We start from the raw sequence: 20,564 nt of genomic DNA, 5'->3' as shown, positions 1-20,564 counted from the left end.
CACAGCGCTAGGCACCAATACATAATGAGGGGGTGGGTCTTGTAAAAAGAGTCACAGAACTCAAAAATTTTAGGGAAGGGTCCTGTTGGAAAACACTGGGTCAGGGGTGATGACTGCTACCCTGGGCAATCAGGAAAGACCCTGCTTCATCTCCCAGCATGACCCTAACTGACCATTCCAAGGCCTGATCGAGCAAGGGCTTTGGGCACAATAGCTCCTCAGGCTTATTAGGCAGTGGGTGCCTACACACCTTGGTTAAGATGTCTCCTAATCCTCCTGTGCCTCTGCTTCTTAATTTTGTGATAGTTGTAACAGCAATATCTTATTTTCAAAGGTTTGTTGAAAGAAGCATAGCAAAAAATATGGAAGTCCAACGACAGCTGGTGAAAAATGTGCAAAGCAGGAGGGGAGGAAAAAAAAGGCTAAAGAAAATAAGCCAGTAATATCAGTTATAGACTTGCTCGCTGTGAGAGAAGGGTGATTGTTCTATTTGTTGCTTGCCTATGTTTACTTTCTATCCCTTCACAGTCCTCAAAACCTCTGCCAGCTCAACAAAACCAGAAGCCCTTCTATGTAAACTCAAGTCTTTGCTCTATAAGCCCAGGTAGAAGACTAATACAAAACCCTGCAGCAGACACCAAACCTAACGGAACAGAAGTATAGCAGGTGGAGGGGAGAAAAGGTTTGTGTTATCAAAAGGCATGTTTGTTCATCAGAAGGACACTGAGTTTGTATTGGAAGAGAGTCAAGTTATCATGGGCAGGAATTCCCTGTCCAACTCATGAGCACAGTACACTGTCTCTCCTTTCAGTCAGTCATGTTAAGGGGAAGAGGAGCCATGGCTTTTCAAAAGCGTCCCACCTTCCTGATGTTATCCCTGTGTGAATATTCCTCTTCAAAGTTAAATTACTCTACTTAAAAATTCTTTGAGAAATGCTTAATCCTTGTGTAAGATATCAAGTTTTAAAGAGACATCATTTAAAAGGCAAACAACGTAAAAACAGAGTCACGAGAAAGCAAAGGAGGGAGGAAGGGAGGGAAAGGATTCCATTTTGCCTGTCTAAAAAAATTGTTTTGATACAGTATCCCTGTTGCATGAATTTTCCATATGCCTCTGTCAGATTCACTATTTCAAGCCACAGAGCTGTCAGATGCTCAGTTTTTTATGGTGTGCTTACGTGGCAGGTCAACCTTTCTGTTGAATCAGTCAGTTTTTCACAAAGCCAGGATCTGCAACCCTGAAAGATGTGCATGCTCTTTTGGCCAAAAAGTCTCAACTTTGCAGCAGAAGTGAGTCGCCAAAGTAAACCACTATATCTGGTACCTAACAACTGCTACCAGAATCAGTGCTTTTGCATGAAAAAAATAAAACATTATGTGCAACTTAAGGAACAGTGACTATACTGCACGCATACATGAAGCAAGTATCACAATGGAAATGTAGATTTAAATGATCAGATGCTATCATAGATGGGCAATTCTTAAAATAATCAAGAAAAATCTCACAAACTTTAGTACCTGTTTAACTTTCTTCGCCTTTTAATAAAATGAGGAGACATTTAGTTCATGAACAAAAGCCTTAATAATTCAGTTAAAACTTAATTTTGTGACTAAAGCCTGTTGTAGACTAAGTAGAATTTGCAAAAAAAAACAAAACAAAATAAAACCAACCCCCACACTTTTTCCTTTAGCCCTATCTGATTAAGAAACTCCATAATCCCACAACTAAAGTGAAAATATCAGTCACATCAGTATCACTTTACAACGCTGAGGGAGGTGGGTGCACATTCTTTACCTCACATCCCCAGCATTTAGCATTTGAAAGATTATCTCCATTCTCCATGTCTCATTTTTTGCTAAAATAAAATTGCATATTTAAATGCAGCCTAAATGCTAATCAGGATGTAAACATTTAAATAACAGAATGCAGATCCGTTAATCAAAACTGATTACCAGCTTGCTTTCCATTTACTGGGGGTTCTTCTGTAAAATGCCGCCTTAGTTACTGTTGCCAATATTTTGTTTTTAAAGCCTCTTGGAGAAAAAGCTGATTACTTACTCTTATTGGCTCAAGAGACACATTTTAGGACAATGTTTCCTAGAAATGTGAGACTGCAATTTACTTGCAGGTAACCAGTACATAACTGTACATCTATATGAACTCTTTCTATTATCTTAACACCAGGCTTTGTCTCCTCTGTCCCTTTCCCTCACATCAGTAGATTTTAGAGCATTTTAAATTTCTGAATGCCCTTGTAGAAATATGTGGTTAACCAGAAACTTTCAGCTCTGGAAAACACTGACCACTACATCCTTTTCAGGCCATTATTTTCCACCAGAAAGAAATTAATGTTCAGAATCCTCCCAAACATTTAATAATGTTTCCAAGCATTATTAAACAATTTTTATAAATTAACACATACAACTACAGAAGGACAACATTAGTGAGCTAGGACTGTCACTGGCCATGGTGTGCAAATTGTGATTTACCAGTCAAACTGAAAATTAGAAATTCACAAGCAGCATTTATAAGATTTAACCACTTGACCACAGGCAACATAGTAAGGTCCACAAAAAAATACCTTTTAATGGCTTCAGTCTGTCACCCTTGATGCTCAGAGACGCAAGAAAGGAGGCTGTGAGGCACATGGGGCACATCAGCCTGCTTATCACACATAAGTTTCCTTTGACTACAGAGATCTACTGTGAAAATCTGGTCAGCATTTTACTAAAGCATGGAAGTCAAACATTCCGAAGAAAAAAATGCTAGAATGTGAATCTCCTACAAATGGGAAAATCAAGCATGTCTATGCCCCCCAAAAAAGAAGGAAAAAAAAGGTGCAAAAATTATTGTAAAAGTTGAGGAAAATATTTCAATATTAACTTCTTTTGTACTTCCAAACAGTTTTAAATGTGTTTATACAGACCTATGAGAAATGCAACCACTTGCACACTTCCTCCTTCATCCTGGAAACCCCGTTTCTAGAAATATTGACTAAAATAATGGAGTCACTTTTTGGATATATTGAAAATCCATTACTTGTCCTTGCTTACCAAGTATGTTACACACATATCACATTCTTAAAACCTCTGAATCTCAATTTTTTAATACACTATGGTTCTCTTGTTCTGCTTTCTCAAAGCACTGTACAGATGTTATTCCTGAAGAACATACTTTAATTGTATTCTTTAAGGTCTCATCATGTAAACTTCGGGTCGTTTTAGTAGAAATGTCTTCATACTTACAACTTTGTTCAGGGAGCAAACTGAAGCATGTGAGATGTTTGCAGTATCAAAGGTTTGTGAGGCTTAAGAATAGGAGGAAAAATCAGGGAGAAATAAGATGACAGTATGAATTCGTTTTCTAGATGCTCACTAGACTGTTGGTGATATGTGCGCTAACAGGTAGAATGGTAGAAAAAAAGCACAGAAGAAGGAGGAAAAAAAAGCTGTGAAGAAAAACACAGTCTTAAAGAGAAGCGTGCAATTAATTTATTTTTGAAAAGGCATGATAGAAGTCAGCCATAAGACACTGGAAAAACATTAATAATTAAAACCTGGTTTGCGCTGAGACCATATCCCACCTGGGTACCTATGAAAACTTCCCACAAGCTCTGGGGTGTGCCCCCCTCTGCCCGTGATGGCCACTCACTCTAGGATATGGGATCATCTGGCAAAGGCCTCAACTGGGAGATTGCAGCCTGCTCCACTGGGGAATTTCAGAGTTAGCCCTGTGTTGATGACATATCAAGACAACTGAAAGCTTCAGGAAACCTGTTAAGAATGCAGGGTTTCTGAGCAAGCCTAACAACTAGCCTAATTAATTAGCCTAAGAGAGAGAAGATTGACCCTTTCAACAGGGAAGCAGACCCACATTTTAGCAGCCGAACAACAGAAACTGGCTTTCTTTCTACCACTGCAGCAATGGATTTCATGTACGTGAGCAGGCATGGCAGCCAGTTTCTGCAGCAATCCTGGGACCAAATCCTGCTGAAGGGGTACTGAAAACATACTACATTTCACAAGTCTGACAAAAGTAAAACCATCTTGTACCAGAACAGCAATTCCTCTTGGTATCTCCAAAAGTTACATCACCATTTCAGAATTTTATGAAAAGACAAACACACAAAGAAAACTATTCTGAAGCATGCTACTGGACACATATATCTGGGTATAGCATACATAGAGTGTTCTAAAATAAATGTAACATTTTATTGTCACAGAATTATACTTTGTGTAAAAGAGAAGAAAAAAACACCAGAGGAAAACAAAATTAAATGTTCCATAAACTTATCACAAAATAGAGTACTCTCCCACCTCTAACAAATGCATGCAATACTTGAGACAAATGCAGCAAGTGCCCTGTGTAAACTAAATAAAGATTTGTTTGAAAATTACTAAATCATCCCTGTAACATAGTATTTTCACAGTTCCCAATCTGCCTCTCAGCCACAAAAACACTGCCTCTAACACTGAAGCAGGCAATTCTCCTTTACGATTCAAGGTATTAGACTATGCAATATACACACTTAGCTCTGCCTCTTGACAAGAGAGAATTAAAGGAACATTTGGGCAGATTAGGTATTTTGCTAATAAAAAAAACCAGAATACAGTATTTTAAACACTATTAATACATACACCATAGTGTTTCCCTCATAGACTTGTGACAGAAATAGTTCTTTCTGTAAGAAATCCTGCAGCTGGGAAGAAGAGTAAAATCCATACATCTACTGAATATGAGACATGCACTTCTCTTCAAAAAGCGCAGTGGCTAGAGATTCATTACAGGTAATGGAACAGCAAAACCACAGCATATATTGCATATACTTTTTTCTGTTTCCTGGCTCTGTATTGTGTCTGCATTGCAACCTTTAGGATAAGAACAAGTGTGTGCAATCTCCCATCTGACTTAACAGAGTTCAGTACTTAAAAACAATGCCATTCAATATTAACTTATCCTACTTCCCAGCCCCAAAAATTATGCCAAAAATCAGAGGAAATCATGCGGTGTGCTCTGGATATTCCATGACTACCATTGCTGGCCGGGAGTAGGCCACATATTTCATAGGTAACTAGGAACACACACACAGTTGTTTTGTAGCGACGCTACACCATGGGCTCCTGCTGAACTGCTGCTTTTCCTCCTGCAGCTCATTCCAAACCTTTCCCAATTTCAGCTCAGGAGTTCAGGAGGTTTACCCCAGGATTTACAAAGGGGACTTGCTGGGAACTTATCTTTTAAACACACGGGAATTCAAGGGGAAGAAAGTTCACAGGGCATTTAACATATGAACAAGCATTCTCTACTCAGTATTTCTGTTGGTAATCAAAGATGTTAAATCCAGTTTACTGCATTAGCCAGATACAACTGTATAAGTATCAGCAAAGTCCTAGACAAAGATTAAATTTTCAAGTACACAGACTATTTCAACTTTGACTTAACAAAAATCCTCCTACTTTTCACAATCTGTGGATCCTTACAAAGATATTTCTTCCTCAGCCTGCCACCAAAGGTCACACAGGAATTGCTAAGTCAGCATATTCTCTGAGCAGCCTCATTCTGAGAGAAGCTTTAAAGGCATTTAAAAAGCTCTTGTATAAAAACAAATAGTACTGCCTCACTCACTGAACTAGAGCTTCCCCATTTCCTCCCTAAATGCATTACCGAAGGCTCCAAACATCTGCTGTGGGGTTTTATTTTCCTTGTTCTTAAGGTAAATATTCTAAGTTATGATACATTTAAACAAGTGGAGGGAAAGACTGCACTTTGCCCAACTCATGTAATTTGGAAATTTAAAGTCCAGTTTATTCATCTGTTTTAACGTAGCAAGGAAAATCTTACTTTTCCAACTGAGTAAGAGCCTGAGTTTCTCTCTCCATAAGCTAATAAGCAATTTCTGAACTGAAATGCTTACCACAGAAGTCCAACACACCAGAGAATGAACCAGCCTAGGAAATTTCTACTGGTGTAACCAGCTCTTTGAAAATGTGTGACTCTAGGAAGTCTCCTTTACGTTTTACAGCATAAATATTTACAGCCATTTACAATTTGAAATTAAACTGTCTGATTGTAAGAAGAAACTCAGATAACATACCATGAAAAGGAACAATTTCTGGATTAAAAATCAAACCAAAACAACGTAACCCTCAAAACAGAGTCTTTTTCAAAGTTTACTGAATACATTAAGGTGGGCTACCAGTGGCTGTTTTGAAGGTAACAACTGACTGTGGTTAGAAAAAGATAGTTCTCATCTCTTCAGCGACTTTGCAAAGGGCTAGGTCAAACAGATGTTACCACCTAACATACAGACAACTGTAACTGAGTGTTGTTACTGAGCTCCCTGCCCAAGGTCCCACATGTCTGTCCACCTTGCCAAGGGCCGGGAATTCTTCTCACAGTCCAAGAATCCTCACCTGGAGCAGCAGGTAAGTATTTATCACACAAATCCTTTCAAGCATCATAACACAGGCGAAAGCAATTTCGAAGGAAACAGTACTATGTTTGCAAATTCCTTTGGTACCTTTTTTATTAAAGAGAATTAATTGAAACAAGGTATTTTTAAATGGTAACAATGTTCTTGGAAAGTTTATTGGGGTGGATATAAGACTGTGCAGTAACACTACCACACAACTGCAAAGCCCAGTGGACTAATGCCTTCAGAGTTTGAAAATACCAACAGGAGTGTCAACAGAGAAACTTGCACAGTTTTGAAGCCATAAAAAAGCCAATTGAGAAAAACATGAGACCATAAGCCTTCGCCTTTTTTAAGCAGACATTTAAGATGTAGCTGATCATAAATTTGCGAAAGGTTCTCTCAACCAAGCTTCTCTGCCCTATCCAGGATTTTGCTATTTACATGTTAATTGCTAATGGTTACATATTAGTAGTGGCTGTTGGGTTTTTCGCTTGTTGCTTTGGTTTATTACACACAAACACTTGCACATGCACACAACCCCATTTGAACAGTTACCTTACATTCACACTTAGCAACCCAAAATCTATTCTGAGATGCAAGGATTTAAAAAACAACAACAACAAAACAAGCAAAAACAAAACAAAAACAAAACCCCCAAACAAACAAAACCAAACACAAACAAACAAACAAACAACTAAACAGAAAGCCATATTCTTCTAAATGCTCATAAGAAAGCTTGATTCTTACAAAATGTAATTGTTCCTGGCCTCGAAAGACTGGTCTTAGTTTCATCCCAAAGCAAACTGCCTGCTGTAATAGAAATGTTCGAAAGAACAACTGCTGAAATCTTACTTTTGTTTCTCTTGTCACAACTACCATTTTTTTCATGACCTTCCTAACACACTGGAGTTCATGCTTCAGCAAATGTCAAATTCTGTAGCATTTCTTACTCCATGCTCAATTAGCAATAAAGAAGATACGGGACATAAAGGTGAGGTAGAATTACAGACCTGCACTGTTTCCACTTCATTGTATTCTGAAAGAAATCTAACTGGCTTATACATAGCTTTCAAGCCCCAGTTCACAGCTGCTTTTTTGTTTCTGTAGGAATTCAATTTTTTGACATTACCCTTCACCATTTCTTTCCAGCTTGAGCCTGATCTAACTGCAATTATGACGATTTTATATTCCATAAAAAACACAATTTGTTGTTTCCTGCGATCAGAAGAACAGAACTAAGCTCCTTCCTCCATTCTTTTACTTTTATCAACATTTCTGCATGTATTTCTGTGCAATCCTGTTAGTTGGAATACCATTCTTATATCTCCTTCCTTCATGTTATTTTAACTCCCTCTGAAAGCCCCCGTTTTCACCACTGTCTGTATCCGGCAGATTCTCTTTGTATTATTTTTCTTTTCCTATTTGCAGAAATCTATAAATACATATTAAAAGCTGTCAGTGCCAGCTACAGTCAAGTTTAGTTTTCTGGACATCTTTTTTAATTGCTTAAATCTCAGCCAAATTTTGTTTATTCTGCAGGGGCTTGCTCAGCAACAGCGTGAAACTCGGACACATGATGATGAACACACACTGATCAGAGCGATTCCTTTCTCCACGGCCCCATGCCAGGTCCATGCAGGGTACACCAGCACACTGCATGGCTCACATAGCAGAAGCTGCACTGCAGTTTGAGGTCCCAACACATCAATGACTCATATGAGAAGGTTTGTGGTTCAATACGGTGGAATTTCTTGGGTTTTTTAGTTTGGTATTTTAAAAGCTAGGAAGTAAGCTTTAAGATTGTGAGGTGAAGCAGCAAGAAGTCAGAGGATGCCAAAAGTAAGGGTGTTTACACAAACTAAGCCAGTGAGCAAAATGGGCTGTGCTCACTGCTTGGCTCTGTTTACTACCAGTTTCTTCATCGTCTTTTCCGTTATTTAGACACCAAGTGCCTGCTTCACAACACTAACAACTTGGTCTTCTGAGTCATTAAAAGCTGATGTGGTACCGGTATCTCCAGTTTACAGCAGAAAACAGACACATAGAGAGATTAAGAGACAAAGAGAGATTAAAAAGTGTACCAAAAGTATTGGCTAATTTTGGATTACATCACCTAGACCTTGATTTTTTTTGTTTTAATGTACTTAGCACTTTTGGAGTATTTTGCACCAAACTGTTGCCATAGTGGACCAACTGCAGTTGCAAAAGCTCAGAACTTGTGCCCGAGTATCTCAATTCAGGCAAAGTGCAGCACTCACCATTAGTGGGTGGCTGCAAAAGTTTGGTATAACAGAACTGCTCAGCCTCACACAAGAAACTCGGTGCTAGAGGCAGAAATTAAATATGGTTGCCTCAAAGTAACAGCGTCCAGTGTTATCCACCCTACTGTTCTTTCCCCTCTTGCAATTCATTCCCAACAGGCTTTTGTCCATCACCTATGGCTACTGACATAAGACCCCAACCATCCTGTGCAGTGAATAGAACTAAACCGTGATGAAAACACATGATCAAATTTTGGAACATGGCACAATGAGACAGAAACAACACAGGTGATGGGAAAAGGTAGCAAATTGCAGCTTTAAATCCAGCCTTTCTTACACTGGAGAGTACTTTAGACAGTTTTTCACATGTAAACATAGACATTATTCACATTACAATAAAATTTAAGGGCTGCAACCAAGATAATACACAATGTGCAAGATGTTGGACCATACACACCATAAGATACAGTCGAAAGATCTTACACTACAAACAAGTAAAACAAAAAAAGGCAAAAAGGCAAAAACATTATCCTTCTGCATCTCAAATGAGAAATACAAGACACACAGAAAGAGAGTATTTCTGTGGTCTACAGGTTTATTCATTTCATTACAGGTGGATCTGCTGGTACTTCAGCTGGTGATACACCAACAGAGCCATGCATTCTCTCTCCCTTCATGAGGGAGGTTTGGGGTTCAAATTTTTGGAAGAAATTATATATAGAAGAAATGATACAACACAATCCTATATAAAGAAACAAGAACTGCTGCCAAATCAAGGGATATTTCTGTAGCAAACTCAACAAGTCAAATCTCTGACTTCTTATTCCACTTGTGTCTTGCACTTGCTCCAGAAACTTAAGCAAGACACATATGCAACATCTTTACAGATGTCCACAGGTAAGCCACAGAGCACAGACTGCCAGTACTTCTGATGTACCAATACTGCACCAGCAGCCCCTCAGGAACACCCTAAATTAGAGCACTATTTTTGTCTCAGAAACAGTACCAAGACCCAAAAGTCAAATGTTGTGCTTGTACATTTCTTCTGAATCAACAAGTACAAGTTACAGAAACAAGCCTTGAGAAAGCTCAACATTTTTATTAAGTCATTTGATGCAAATCATGAATTAAAGCACAGCACACGAATCGATTCCCAACATTTATAGACTACATGACCAAACACTAATAAGAAATATCAACCTGTCAGCTTTCAGCATAGACAGACCTATTTCAGCACTGAAAGCACATTACAATTTTAAAACAACTCAAAGAGCCTTTGCCAGCTCACACTTGAGATGCAGTAGATGCCTAGCTCTTCAGACATCGTAAGGCCCAGAACATACCCCAGCTTTCCAGCAAATTTAGGCATGCTTTCCAGATTACTGCAGACCTATCAACCTATTCAGCAAAGTTACTCATATTACAGTTGCATTTCCTTATCAAATGCAAAGCGTTAAAAGATTGGGAGATGGCTCTTGAACATTATGGGCCTGTCTGTTCATTTGTTTCAAATAGAAATATTTGACTGAGAGGGAAAAACAGCAGTAACACATCTTCCTAAAAATAACAGAAAGCTTATCTAGAAAGAGATGAAATTCAAAATATTTCTGTTACAGTTTTGTATTAGTGAATCACAGCACTGTGCTAAGCAATGTACACATAATAAAAGTTTTCATTTTAAACTCTGCAACTGGGTACTTCTAAGTAAACAAAAACATGAGTTGTTTTTCCTTCTACATCCTCACAACCAGCTGACAACAAACCAAGCCCACTCGGCCCTGCTAAAAGCATGATTCTCTAATGTAACTGTACTTCTGGGAATACATTACAGATTCTAAGAAATGTTTTGTTACACACGTGTATCAATTGGCCATGTAAATACAGGGTGCAACCGCATGCAAAGTAGTCTTCTTGTTAGTTTTAGTGAGCTAAAACAAATAGAGTAAAATAAGAAAATGCGACCTCTGGGTGTCTAAGTAAGACAGGTATTTTCCTCTTTTGCACATATTTTCCTCTTTGTTTTCTGGAGGAGGAATGATGATGCTTTTGATTAACAACATGATATGCACCCTTAATATTTAAGAGACTGAGACAACATCAGGAGCACCTGCTTATGAACTCACTTCAAGTCACACCGCTGAAGGCAACCCATGCCAGGATTTTCCTAGGCGTACTTTTGGCTTCCACCTTTAAAAATACTAAGCATTTTCCAGAAGTTGCATGCATCCAATCCATGTCCTTTTGAGACCTGTAAAACTGCAATTTCTCAAATTTTAGCCACTAATCCCTACTGCTGGAGATGACTGCAACCATTAAGTAAGTCAGTCAAGCCTGACACTGTGCACAACGTCTCTCACCAAAGCAGTCCTCTGGTGATAGTAACATTTTTCACATTAAGGACTGATTTGCAGTGAGAAGGAGGGAAGTCTGATGTGACAAAACAACATAATGAAACAAGTGCAGCACAGCACACACCTTATTGGTAGCTTCAGATTCAACATGCTCATTCAGATGCAGACGGGCACCGAAACCATGTCACTAACACATTCATGAAAACAAATGGTCAACTAATTAATTTTATTTTATTTGCAAAATAATGCTTCCCATATACTGTCTTCTTGACAGAGATATTTTTTCCGGCTGTAAAATCAGGCTAGTATAGTGCTATATTGACTCATCTCTAAACAGACAGTGAAAGACCACAAATAATAAATTTTATCTTCACTGATCCTAATACTTTAGGGCTACTGCTATTCTGCCAAAGGCTGTCAGCTCTCCCAGAAGCACACAAAACGAGCAAAAGCAAGCCATACCACAAAAAGAAGAGCCTTAAGGTTTCCTGCCAAAATCTTAAATTTAGCTTTCTATATTAAACAATGTTACTTTATTTTCCCCAGACAATAAGGTTGCTTATGGTAAACACGGGCAACATTAAAACCTTCAAAACTTTGCTACACTGCAGCAAACCTCAAATTAACTAATGGGAGTGTGGGGGGGATCTTTATGGTGTTTTTTTTCCTGTGTGTTTTCTTGGCAGGAAGGGAGAGAGGGATTGCACTGGGGTTTTTTTAAGCAAAAATACTTTAGGTTCTTGGACTTGGTTGTTTATTTTCCAGGCTGATTTGGACTGTGAGTGTAACCCAAGTAACTCATCTGATGCACAACAGGACAGAGTGTGTCACGGGTTGTTCAACAGTGATCTCTCAAAAAAAGTTAAATATTGATGGGCTCTGGGCAAGTCTAGTTAAAGCTGTTGGCAATTTGATTGCTATGGGGCAACGAGAGGAGTTAGGACCAGAGAGGGAGAAGCCAGGTAAGGCCATAGAGTGTTCTTTGTACATAGTACAAAAGGTGACAATCAGGTTTAGAGAACTTAAAAATAGCTTGTATCTAAAACTACAAGTTACTTAATCTTACACCTTTGTCTTTCAAAAGTTATGGAACATATTTTTTCTCGTTGCCAAGTTTTTTGAACTTCATCTTTGACCACACACATTTATGCTTGCTTCAGATTTACCTATCATCAATTCTAATTACCATGGATTAAATCACAGTGTTAAAACAGAGATTTTTTAAAGTTTTAAAGGTTAATTAAGAGTATCAACTTAGGATATGTCTAACTTTGCAAACATCAAAATAAGCTGTCAGAAAACAGACCTGTGAAATCTTTCAGGCTCCCCAAGTTCCAGCAAAAACTGAGGGTTTAAGCAAATATTTTCTGCAATACTCTCAGGGACTGATAAATGACTAATGAAAGTAAAATCCAGTTTTCCTAATTATCTAGACTAAAAATGGAAACGGCATAACTAATGAGAAGTAAACTGATTTTTCAAATCACTTCACCTCTAATAACCCATGATAGTAGCAATATATGCTCACAAGGTGTTGAAGTTTGCACCAACCTGTGTCATTTAGCTGTTCCAAGATAATTTCAAACTATGGGCTTGCTTTATACCTCTATTTCCCTTCTCAGCGTTTAACCCATTTTAATTCATTCAAGAACTCCATTAGTTGTGGAGAAAATAGGAACTGATGAAAACTGCTATTACAGGGGTTGATAAAAGCTAAATGATTGGAGAAATTACGCAAGGAAAAAAAGGCAACTAAATTCTTACACAATTACGAGTTTAATTAGATTATTTATTTTAAATGCATTTATTTAAGTGAAAAGAAAGCTTTACAATAGATTTAACTCCTATTAAGTTTCAAGCAATACAAGAGTAGATATCAGTCAGAGTACTAAAATTAGATCACTCTCATATATGATCAGAAAACATAAGCTCAGTTATGTCAGCAACTTGGTAACCACAATATTAAAAACTGAGCTCTAATGCATTGCTTCACATTCAGTAAGAGGGGGAAACATGGAATTCCTCATTTGTCATAGAGGTTTATCCATCATACCAAAATGCTACTCAGCACTTCCTGAATAAAGACATTGCAAAAATGTCTTCTCCAGCAGAGATTGTTAGTGGTAGCAATGACAACAGTATGCAAACATAAGGTCTCAGATACAGCTGTAGGCACAAGCCCTTGAGAGACTCTCAGCTGTAAACTAACTGCAACACACATGAATGTTTGCTGGGTTTTGGCATAAAAAAGTTAAAACCGGAATCAAATGCTGTTCCTGTCCCTAAAGCTTTATATTGATGTTTGTGGTTTTGTAATGGCTTTTATTCTCTGAAGGGATCCTTCCACACTGCAATAGTAAAATTAATTTAGAAAAGCTGATGACAGCTACATGTGAGGGTGCAGGTGGAAGCATGTTCTCCTGAAAGCTGTGTGAAAGGGTGGGGATGGAAGAGTGTTCTCCCCCAAAATATGTCTGCTTGTTAATTGACCCGTATTTTTTCTCCTCATTTAATTCCTCTAGCGCCACTTCTACTAACATAGTAACAAATAACCATAGGATCAGATTCCTCACATTCATCTGCCAGTCCTGGGCTTGGTAAAAGTGCACCGGGATTTTGTTCAAGGAAAACACCAGGACATGTAAGCTTGCCAGTTTGTAGAGCAGGTTGCTTGCCTGCTTGCCCCTTTCCATAGCCAACAAGGTACCATTTAGCTGTGCAAAGGCAAGAGAGGAAGGACACCAAGCTCAAATCTAGCAATGCCCCAGGTAGCGTGGGTGACAGGTAATATATAAATAGTGAGGAGTCATGCATGGGAGAAGATTTTGATCCCCTCAAAAGCAAGCCAAACTGACTACTATTAAGAAAAACAACTACCAGCTGTCAGATGTCATGTTGCTTCTATGTTACACCCATTTCCCACCTCCCCTATATTTCAACTGTAAATTCTCTGATAAGGAAACTGCTTCTTCCTTTGCATTTTCAAAGTTCTTGCTTGTTATTGCTGTAAGCTGGAGAATATCAAGAATGCTGTCAAGCACATGGACTGCAGGAATAAGAATACATTCCAGTTATTTCTCTCAAAATTAGAACAGTCTCACAGACTTGCTTGCAAACTGGTTTTGGATCAAAACCAACTTCTTAAATACATATTCCTTTAACCTCGTAATTGAAACTGCAACCAAGAATCCCAAAAAGCTTTTCTTTCTCAACTGAGAGCTACATACCTCTCAGATTTCTGGGATGTATCTGCTTTGTCCGAGGCATTTTCCTCTAATCTCATGCACAACTTTCTCCTCTCAGAAACGAAAAGTACAGCAAGCAGAGAGATGGCAGCTCCATAAACTTGTCAAAGGGCTCAGTTAATCCGTATGCTAAAAAAACAGAGAAAGAAAGTTATGAGATGTAGGCATCAGTAAGGAAAATAAAGATATCTATCTGATCCTTTTCATCCTCAAAACACCTGTGGAAATTAGCAACGAGTATTTCTGTGCCTATCATTTGCTAAGGAAACTTTCCTGTCTGACCATCCAGGAGCCACCCTGTCAGTCAAACTCCCACCACCAGACAATTACACTGCTGGGATCGAAGCCCCTTCGCAGCAGGCAACTCCACTGTGCAGATGTGAGCCCACTTGACTCCCTACACACCCCACGCTCACACAGTCAGACAAGATTTCCTTATGGGCTCAACCCTAGGTTTCCCATAGCAGAGTCTCAGACCTCTGGTTCCTTTAATTTTTTCCTGGTGCAACAACAGAATAACAGCCTGAGCTGGTGCCTCCGAGGAAGGATCCCAAAGGACCCCCTGGGCTTTTATACCCTCACAGTCTTACAAACATCATAGTCTGGGGTCTTCCAGCTGAGTCCTTGTCTCCTGCTGTGTCTCTGGTCATCTGGCCAGGGCCACAGATCCCTGTGCCCTTTGTTGTGCAAAGGGTCAGCACCAGTTCCCAGCCTCTTGCCCGGGGCTCCCGCCAGCCAGAGTTCAACCTGCAGCTTGCACTGCAGCTGCACACCCAGCTACCTGCACTGAATGTATTCCTCAACAGGTTTCATGGAGTGAAGTGTTCCAGTATCTTAAGAAAATCACGTGAAGATGAAACTCCTCTTAGGATTACTCAGGAAGCATGAGAAACCTAAGACACTTTTCCACATTTGTCAGCTGTTTTCTAGCCAGAAAACATTTTCCAACAACCCTTGTCCCATGCAAATAAATCCAGAAAATGAAACAAAATTTGACATTAGGCTTTCAGATACAGATCTTCATCTTGGGGTGAGGGGAGTGCAGAGGGGAGGGCAAGCACACAAAGCATCACCTTATTTGTAATATTAGCTACCTACAGAATCCTTACATGGAGCATGCAAGTCTCGAATAACTCCCCACGGGATATTTCTGCTGAAATATCAGTGTACAGGAGAGGATCACAGTCACTTTTAACCCACCTGCACTTTCTTATGAATTGCTTACTGTTTAAGGAGCATTTTGTTCAGTTTCTTAAATCATACAGGATGTGAAATCTCCCACAGATCTATTGCAAACTATTTACACAAAAAAACTTAAAAAATGACTGGTGTAATTACACTCTTCTATCTAAACAAAATAAAAAATTAACCAGTTTCCACTTCTTTTTATAGTAATACTACTTCATGTTAACAGATTATTTTTTTTAGCAAACACTAGGAAGAAATTTTTTAAAAACTAAATGAACTTCAGAACGGCCCCTAATATGGGTAAATTGATTAAGGACAGCTACTCAAAGGAGGAATTATGTAGAATTTTTACCATTTGTTATAAGTATTAATTTAGGGGTGCTTTTTTTGTTTTGTTTTGGTTGCTTGTTTTTTTTAAGACAACCATGTTTTCGTAAAAATTGAATTTAAACCCAATTAAAATACACTACTTGCAACCACCCCTTCAGTCTACATACTGTTGAGAAATATAATCATTAATTTTTAATGTTTCTTTTGTCTGTTGCTGCATAAAAAGACCCAAACAGAAGAAAAAAAAATTACTGCAACTGACACAAAGGAAAGCTGGAAAATGTTATTCTGACTAAATGGTTCTTCACTAGGGTATTATGGCACGTTGAAGGAAAAACATGGAAAAATACGAAACAGAGTACACTGCCTGTCAAGTTGTTCACGCTTACCAATTTATCTGCGGGCATAACAGAAATATCTGGAAATAAAATAAAACCTTATGCTAACAGGTCCATTTTCCAGGTCTCAGACACAAATTGGAAATGGAGATAAGCGGCTGGATGGCTTGAAGCGACCAGCACCCCCTTGAACCCCAGTCATCTTTTCCTCTAGGTGAACTGGGAAAGTCCCAGGGGCTGGGCTGAGGTTTTTAAAGATTCTAATAAAAACCGTCACTTCTTTACACAAGTTATTCGGACAGAGAGTTTGAAATCCCCCGGGGAATCCGTAAATCAGGAACCCTTCCCGACGCTTCCCTGCAGCACAAATGACATCTTCCTGACGCTTTAAGGCCACCACTGTCCCCGTTCGCCAGTGGGACCCTCTCCTTCGGAGAAGAGATGGCCGTATGAGAGCCACGGCGGAAACACCGGGCAGGACCCACGCCAAAAGTCATTCCCTCTTTCGGTTGAACAAAAAAAAAAAAAAAAAAAAAAAAAAGGGAGAAACGGGCCTCTGCGATCGCACTGGTCACATCCCATCCCCCCACACACAAAATGGGGGAGCGGGGCGGAAGGCAGCGCGCCCCCGGGGCCCGGGGAGCCGCCGGTATGTGCGAGCGGGACTGCGAAGGGAAGGGAAAGGGAGGGAGGCAAAAAATCCATGAATGAATAAAGAGGGAGGAGCCTGGGAAAACCCCTCTGCAACGCCGCACCGAACAAAGCGCTGCACACATGCTGCGGGGGGGGTGGGAAAGGGGGACAGAGGGACGGGGGGGGCAGCCGCGGCCCGGCACCCGGCGGGGACGGCGGCGGGGCCGGGAGGAGCCGGGCCGGGGCTCCGCGCCTCCCAGCGCCCCCGAAACCCCGGCTGATGAGCCGGGGGGCACAGCGCACGGACAAACCCGCCTGGGGCACCCCCGGGGCAGCGCGGACGAGCGCAGGCGGAGAGCGGAGTCCCCGCGCGTCCCGGAGGGGCCGCGGCGGAGCGGGGTGGGTTTGAGGGACGGGGGGGGCGATCGGGGCCTGCGGTCCTCCCTGTACCCGCCTGCCCGCCCGTCCCCCCCCCCCGCGCCGCCGGCGGAGGACACATTGTGTTGTGGCTGCCGCAGCTCCACGCCGAGGGGGGCGGCGGGGGGCGGCCGTCCCGCCCTGCGCCCCTGTCCCCGCAGCGCCCCCCGAGCCCCCTCCCGCCCCCCGCAGGGCCCGCTGCAAACCTGGCGGAGGGGCCGGCGCGGCGGCTGATGGCGGCGGCGGCAGCGGCGGGGAGCGCGGCGACCCCTGCGCGGCGGCGGCGGCGGCGGCGGCGGGAGGGAGGGAGGGAGGAGGAAAGGAGAGAGGGAGGGGGAGCGGGGGGGCCGGGAGCCTCCTTCACTTGACAACCTCAAACACAAACATGACCCAGCGCCGCCGCCGCTGCCGCCGCCGCGCCCGCACACACGCACACACAGAGTCGGGCACCGGCACCCACCCCTCCTCCATGCACCGTCCCCCCTGGCCGGCCAAGGCACCGCCCCCCGGCACGGCCCCCCTCCGCAGCCCCCGGGCCCCCGGCCGCGCCCGCCCCCCGCGGCAGCAGACCCCTCCTCCGGGCGCCCCATCCCCCATGTCCCATCCGGGAGCCCCCACCGCAGCCCTGCCCCTCGGCCGTGGGGCGGTGGAAGGGGGGGACACACAATGCGGGGGAACGCGGGGGGGGAAAGTGGGAGCCTCCCCTGGCAGGCGGGAGAGGCGGGGCGGGCCCGGCGGGGGAGGGAGGGAGGGAGGAGGGAGGACGGGCTCGGCGCATCCGCCGGGGTCCCCTCGGGGAGAGCCGCGCTCCCCGCCGGGCCCGCCCCGCCCCTCCCCCCGGCGCCCCGGTCACCGCCGGGGGGAGCGCGGGGGGGGCGGGGGGTGTTTTACCTTCCCTCACTTTCTATTGCAGGAAGCGGGGCCGGAGCAGTGACGTCACCGGGTCTCCCGGTCCCGCCCCCTCCCCGGGTCGGGGGAGGGGTCACCGAGGGGGTTTCCTCGCGGCCCGGTGGGGGAGGCACGGCCGGCGCGCCGGGGGGGCAGCTCCCCGCCGCCCCCTCCTCCTCCTCCTTCTTCTTTTCCTCCTCCTCACCGGCGGGACCCTCGGCCCGCCGCCGCCCCAAAGCCCTGCTGCTGCCCCGAGGGAGGGGGGCCCCTTCGCCGCCGCGGCCCCCAGGGGTCTCCTCAAGGGGGGGTCCCGTCCCCGGCACGGCACGAGGCAGCCGCCGCTCGGGGCGCTGCGCCGGGTGCGCGTCGCGCTCCCCCCTGGCACGGCCCGGCCCCCGGGGCAGCGGCACGGCCGGGCGCGCACACACACACACACACACACACACGGGCGGACACGCAGCGAGCCGCGGCTGACGCGGAGATCCCGGAGGTTGCTCCCCGCCCGCCCGCCTGGACGGGCTTCCCCGCGCCCCCGCCCGCCCGCCCGGCCTGCCGCGCCCCGGCGCCGCCGCCGGGCACACTCACCGCCGCGCCGCGCATCCCGCCGCGGCTACAACTTTCCATCCCGGCCGGCAGCCGGCGGCGGCAGCAAGCCCCTCCGCCGCTGGAAGTGGGCGGGGGAGGAAATACGAGAAGGAGGCGCGTCGTGTTCTCCGCCGCGGCGCCCCTTTTTTGGCCCGGGGCGCGGGTTTTGCCCGGTGGGGCTGTGCCGCCGCGGTTGGTTTCTTCCATCAGCTGTGGGGGTGTGTGTGCGTACAGCCCACATGTGAGTGCGCTCTGTGCGGAGTCACCCTGTCCGGCCAAGGGCTGCCCCCCCTTCCTCCTCTGCCGCGGGGCAGGGAGCGCCCAGCCTTGTCCCAGAAGGCGAGGGGGCCCGGGCCGGGCTTTTGTTACTGAAAAGGGGGCTTTGGCTTATTAAATTTCTTGCCCAAACTCCCCGTCAAAGTGGTGTTGGCAGCTTTTCATTGCTGCTCGGATTTTCCATCGGGTTTTGCATTTGGAGCCTGCACGTGATGTCTTTAGCAAATAAACCCAATTAAATATTTCTTGCATCACCTCCCTGTTCTCCCTCCTCCCGTGCCTGCTCTCCCCTGACAGCTTGTATGCTCAGCTGTAAGCACCTTGGCCTTCCTACAATCCTTCTCTTTGAAGTTCTGTGTCCAGACTAGACCCTGCCTTAAGAGAACAGAACCACCATTCCCAGAGTTTTCAATATTTTTGTAGGATCTTCTTTCAACCCACATTTGATCATTTTTGTAAGATGGATGAGTACTTTTGTCCCTATTTCACAGGGGAGAAACCAAGGCAGGAAGATGCAGAGTAGCTCGCTGCAGAGCTATGGACTGACACAACACCACTTCTGCCTGAACTTTTGGCCACAGGCACTGTCTCTGGGCTATTTTTCCTTATGAGTTCACTTAAATTATACCTTGAGAGCATTTACAGCTCTGAAGCACATTCTCTGCTGTGGGTAGCCTGTCCTATGTCCTGCCCAGAAGCAACACAGGAGAGGTTAGTAAGTGAAATCCCTGGCTAGTCTGTAACCTGGTGGTTAGCACAAGAGATGGTATTTATTGTTAAATTGGAGATTTATAGAAAAATCAGACCTTCAAAGAGTATTTTCAGGAGAAACACTGTGTTCTACTACTCCACTCAGACAAGAAAATTATGATTTCTTATTGTTAGAGACTGTACTTGTCTTCTCCCTCTGGCTTTTAGACTTGGGGCTCTGTTTTGCCAAAGATAGGAATTGCTATTAGCCTAAACACAGCAGTGTGAATACGATCCTGCAGGTGCCTTAAACTTAAATTAGTGTACCAGGTCTGACCAGTCACAAACCTGAGATCGAGTGACCCCTGAAGCTAGGTCTGAACCTCCACTTGTTCTGTTCAGGTGTCCCTGAAAGTCTGTCCTGCTGGCCTTTGTGACATGTAGCATCTGGCTCCTTCTTCTGCTACTCATTGTCTGAAAGCTTCAGGTTGCGGTCACCAGAATCATCAGAGAGGAAGCATCAGAAGCTGGCCCTCCCTCACAATACAAGGACTTCTGAATTCCTTTTGAATAAAAGGGCCCATCATCACAGCTGCTGCTGGTGCCGGATGAAGTTCTAGGACATCCACCTCTTCTCAAAGACCTGTATAAGTTCAAAATAGATGCTCCAGCATGCAAGTTGGAACAAGACAGTAGCAAATCCCCTGGAGCCAGCGGGGAAAAGGTTCTTCTACTAAAAGTAGTCCAACTGCATCCCACCCATTAGTGTGAAAATCCAGCCCTCTCACCACATGTATTGCACAGGAATATAGTAGATGCCCTTCCTCTGCAAACAAGCACAAGTGTCTTTACAAGAATGACTCAATGAGGTGTCAAAGAGGAGACAAGTCCCCAGGAATGCATATCAGATGGTGGCAGCTGATCCACCCTTGAACATAAAACCAGT

At 43.7% G+C, this 20,564-nt stretch overlaps 1 protein-coding gene across 4 annotated transcripts in view; it reads right to left on the bottom strand.

Annotated features, from left to right (window-relative positions):
* The window catches only part of HIVEP1 (HIVEP zinc finger 1), a 131,000-nt gene extending 112,268 nt beyond the window's left edge, over window positions 1-18,732 (bottom strand). The window contains exons 1-2 of one of the 4 annotated variants that reach the window (XM_027745024.2): window positions 18,653-18,732; window positions 14,256-14,402 (exon numbers count right to left, since the gene is read on the bottom strand). In XM_027745024.2, the coding sequence (XP_027600825.2) occupies window positions 14,256-14,295 (40 nt within the window). In that variant the 5' untranslated portion in view covers window positions 14,296-14,402; window positions 18,653-18,732. Of the gene's footprint in view, window positions 1-14,255; window positions 14,403-17,385; window positions 17,427-18,070; window positions 18,156-18,652 lie in introns of those variants that run through there. The other 3 variants (XM_027745026.2, XM_039387766.1, XM_027745023.2) reach the window with 3 other exon arrangements.
* Window positions 18,733-20,564: the final 1,832 nt, after the last annotated feature.

This window comes from Pipra filicauda, unplaced genomic scaffold, assembly GCF_003945595.2.
Source record: "Pipra filicauda isolate LSUMZ 115617 unplaced genomic scaffold, ASM394559v2 scaffold101_size5749837_pilon, whole genome shotgun sequence".
NCBI lineage: Eukaryota > Metazoa > Chordata > Aves > Passeriformes > Pipridae > Pipra > Pipra filicauda.
The sequence above is the reverse complement of the archived record's forward strand: the minus strand, read 5'-3'. Positions and strand labels throughout refer to the sequence as shown.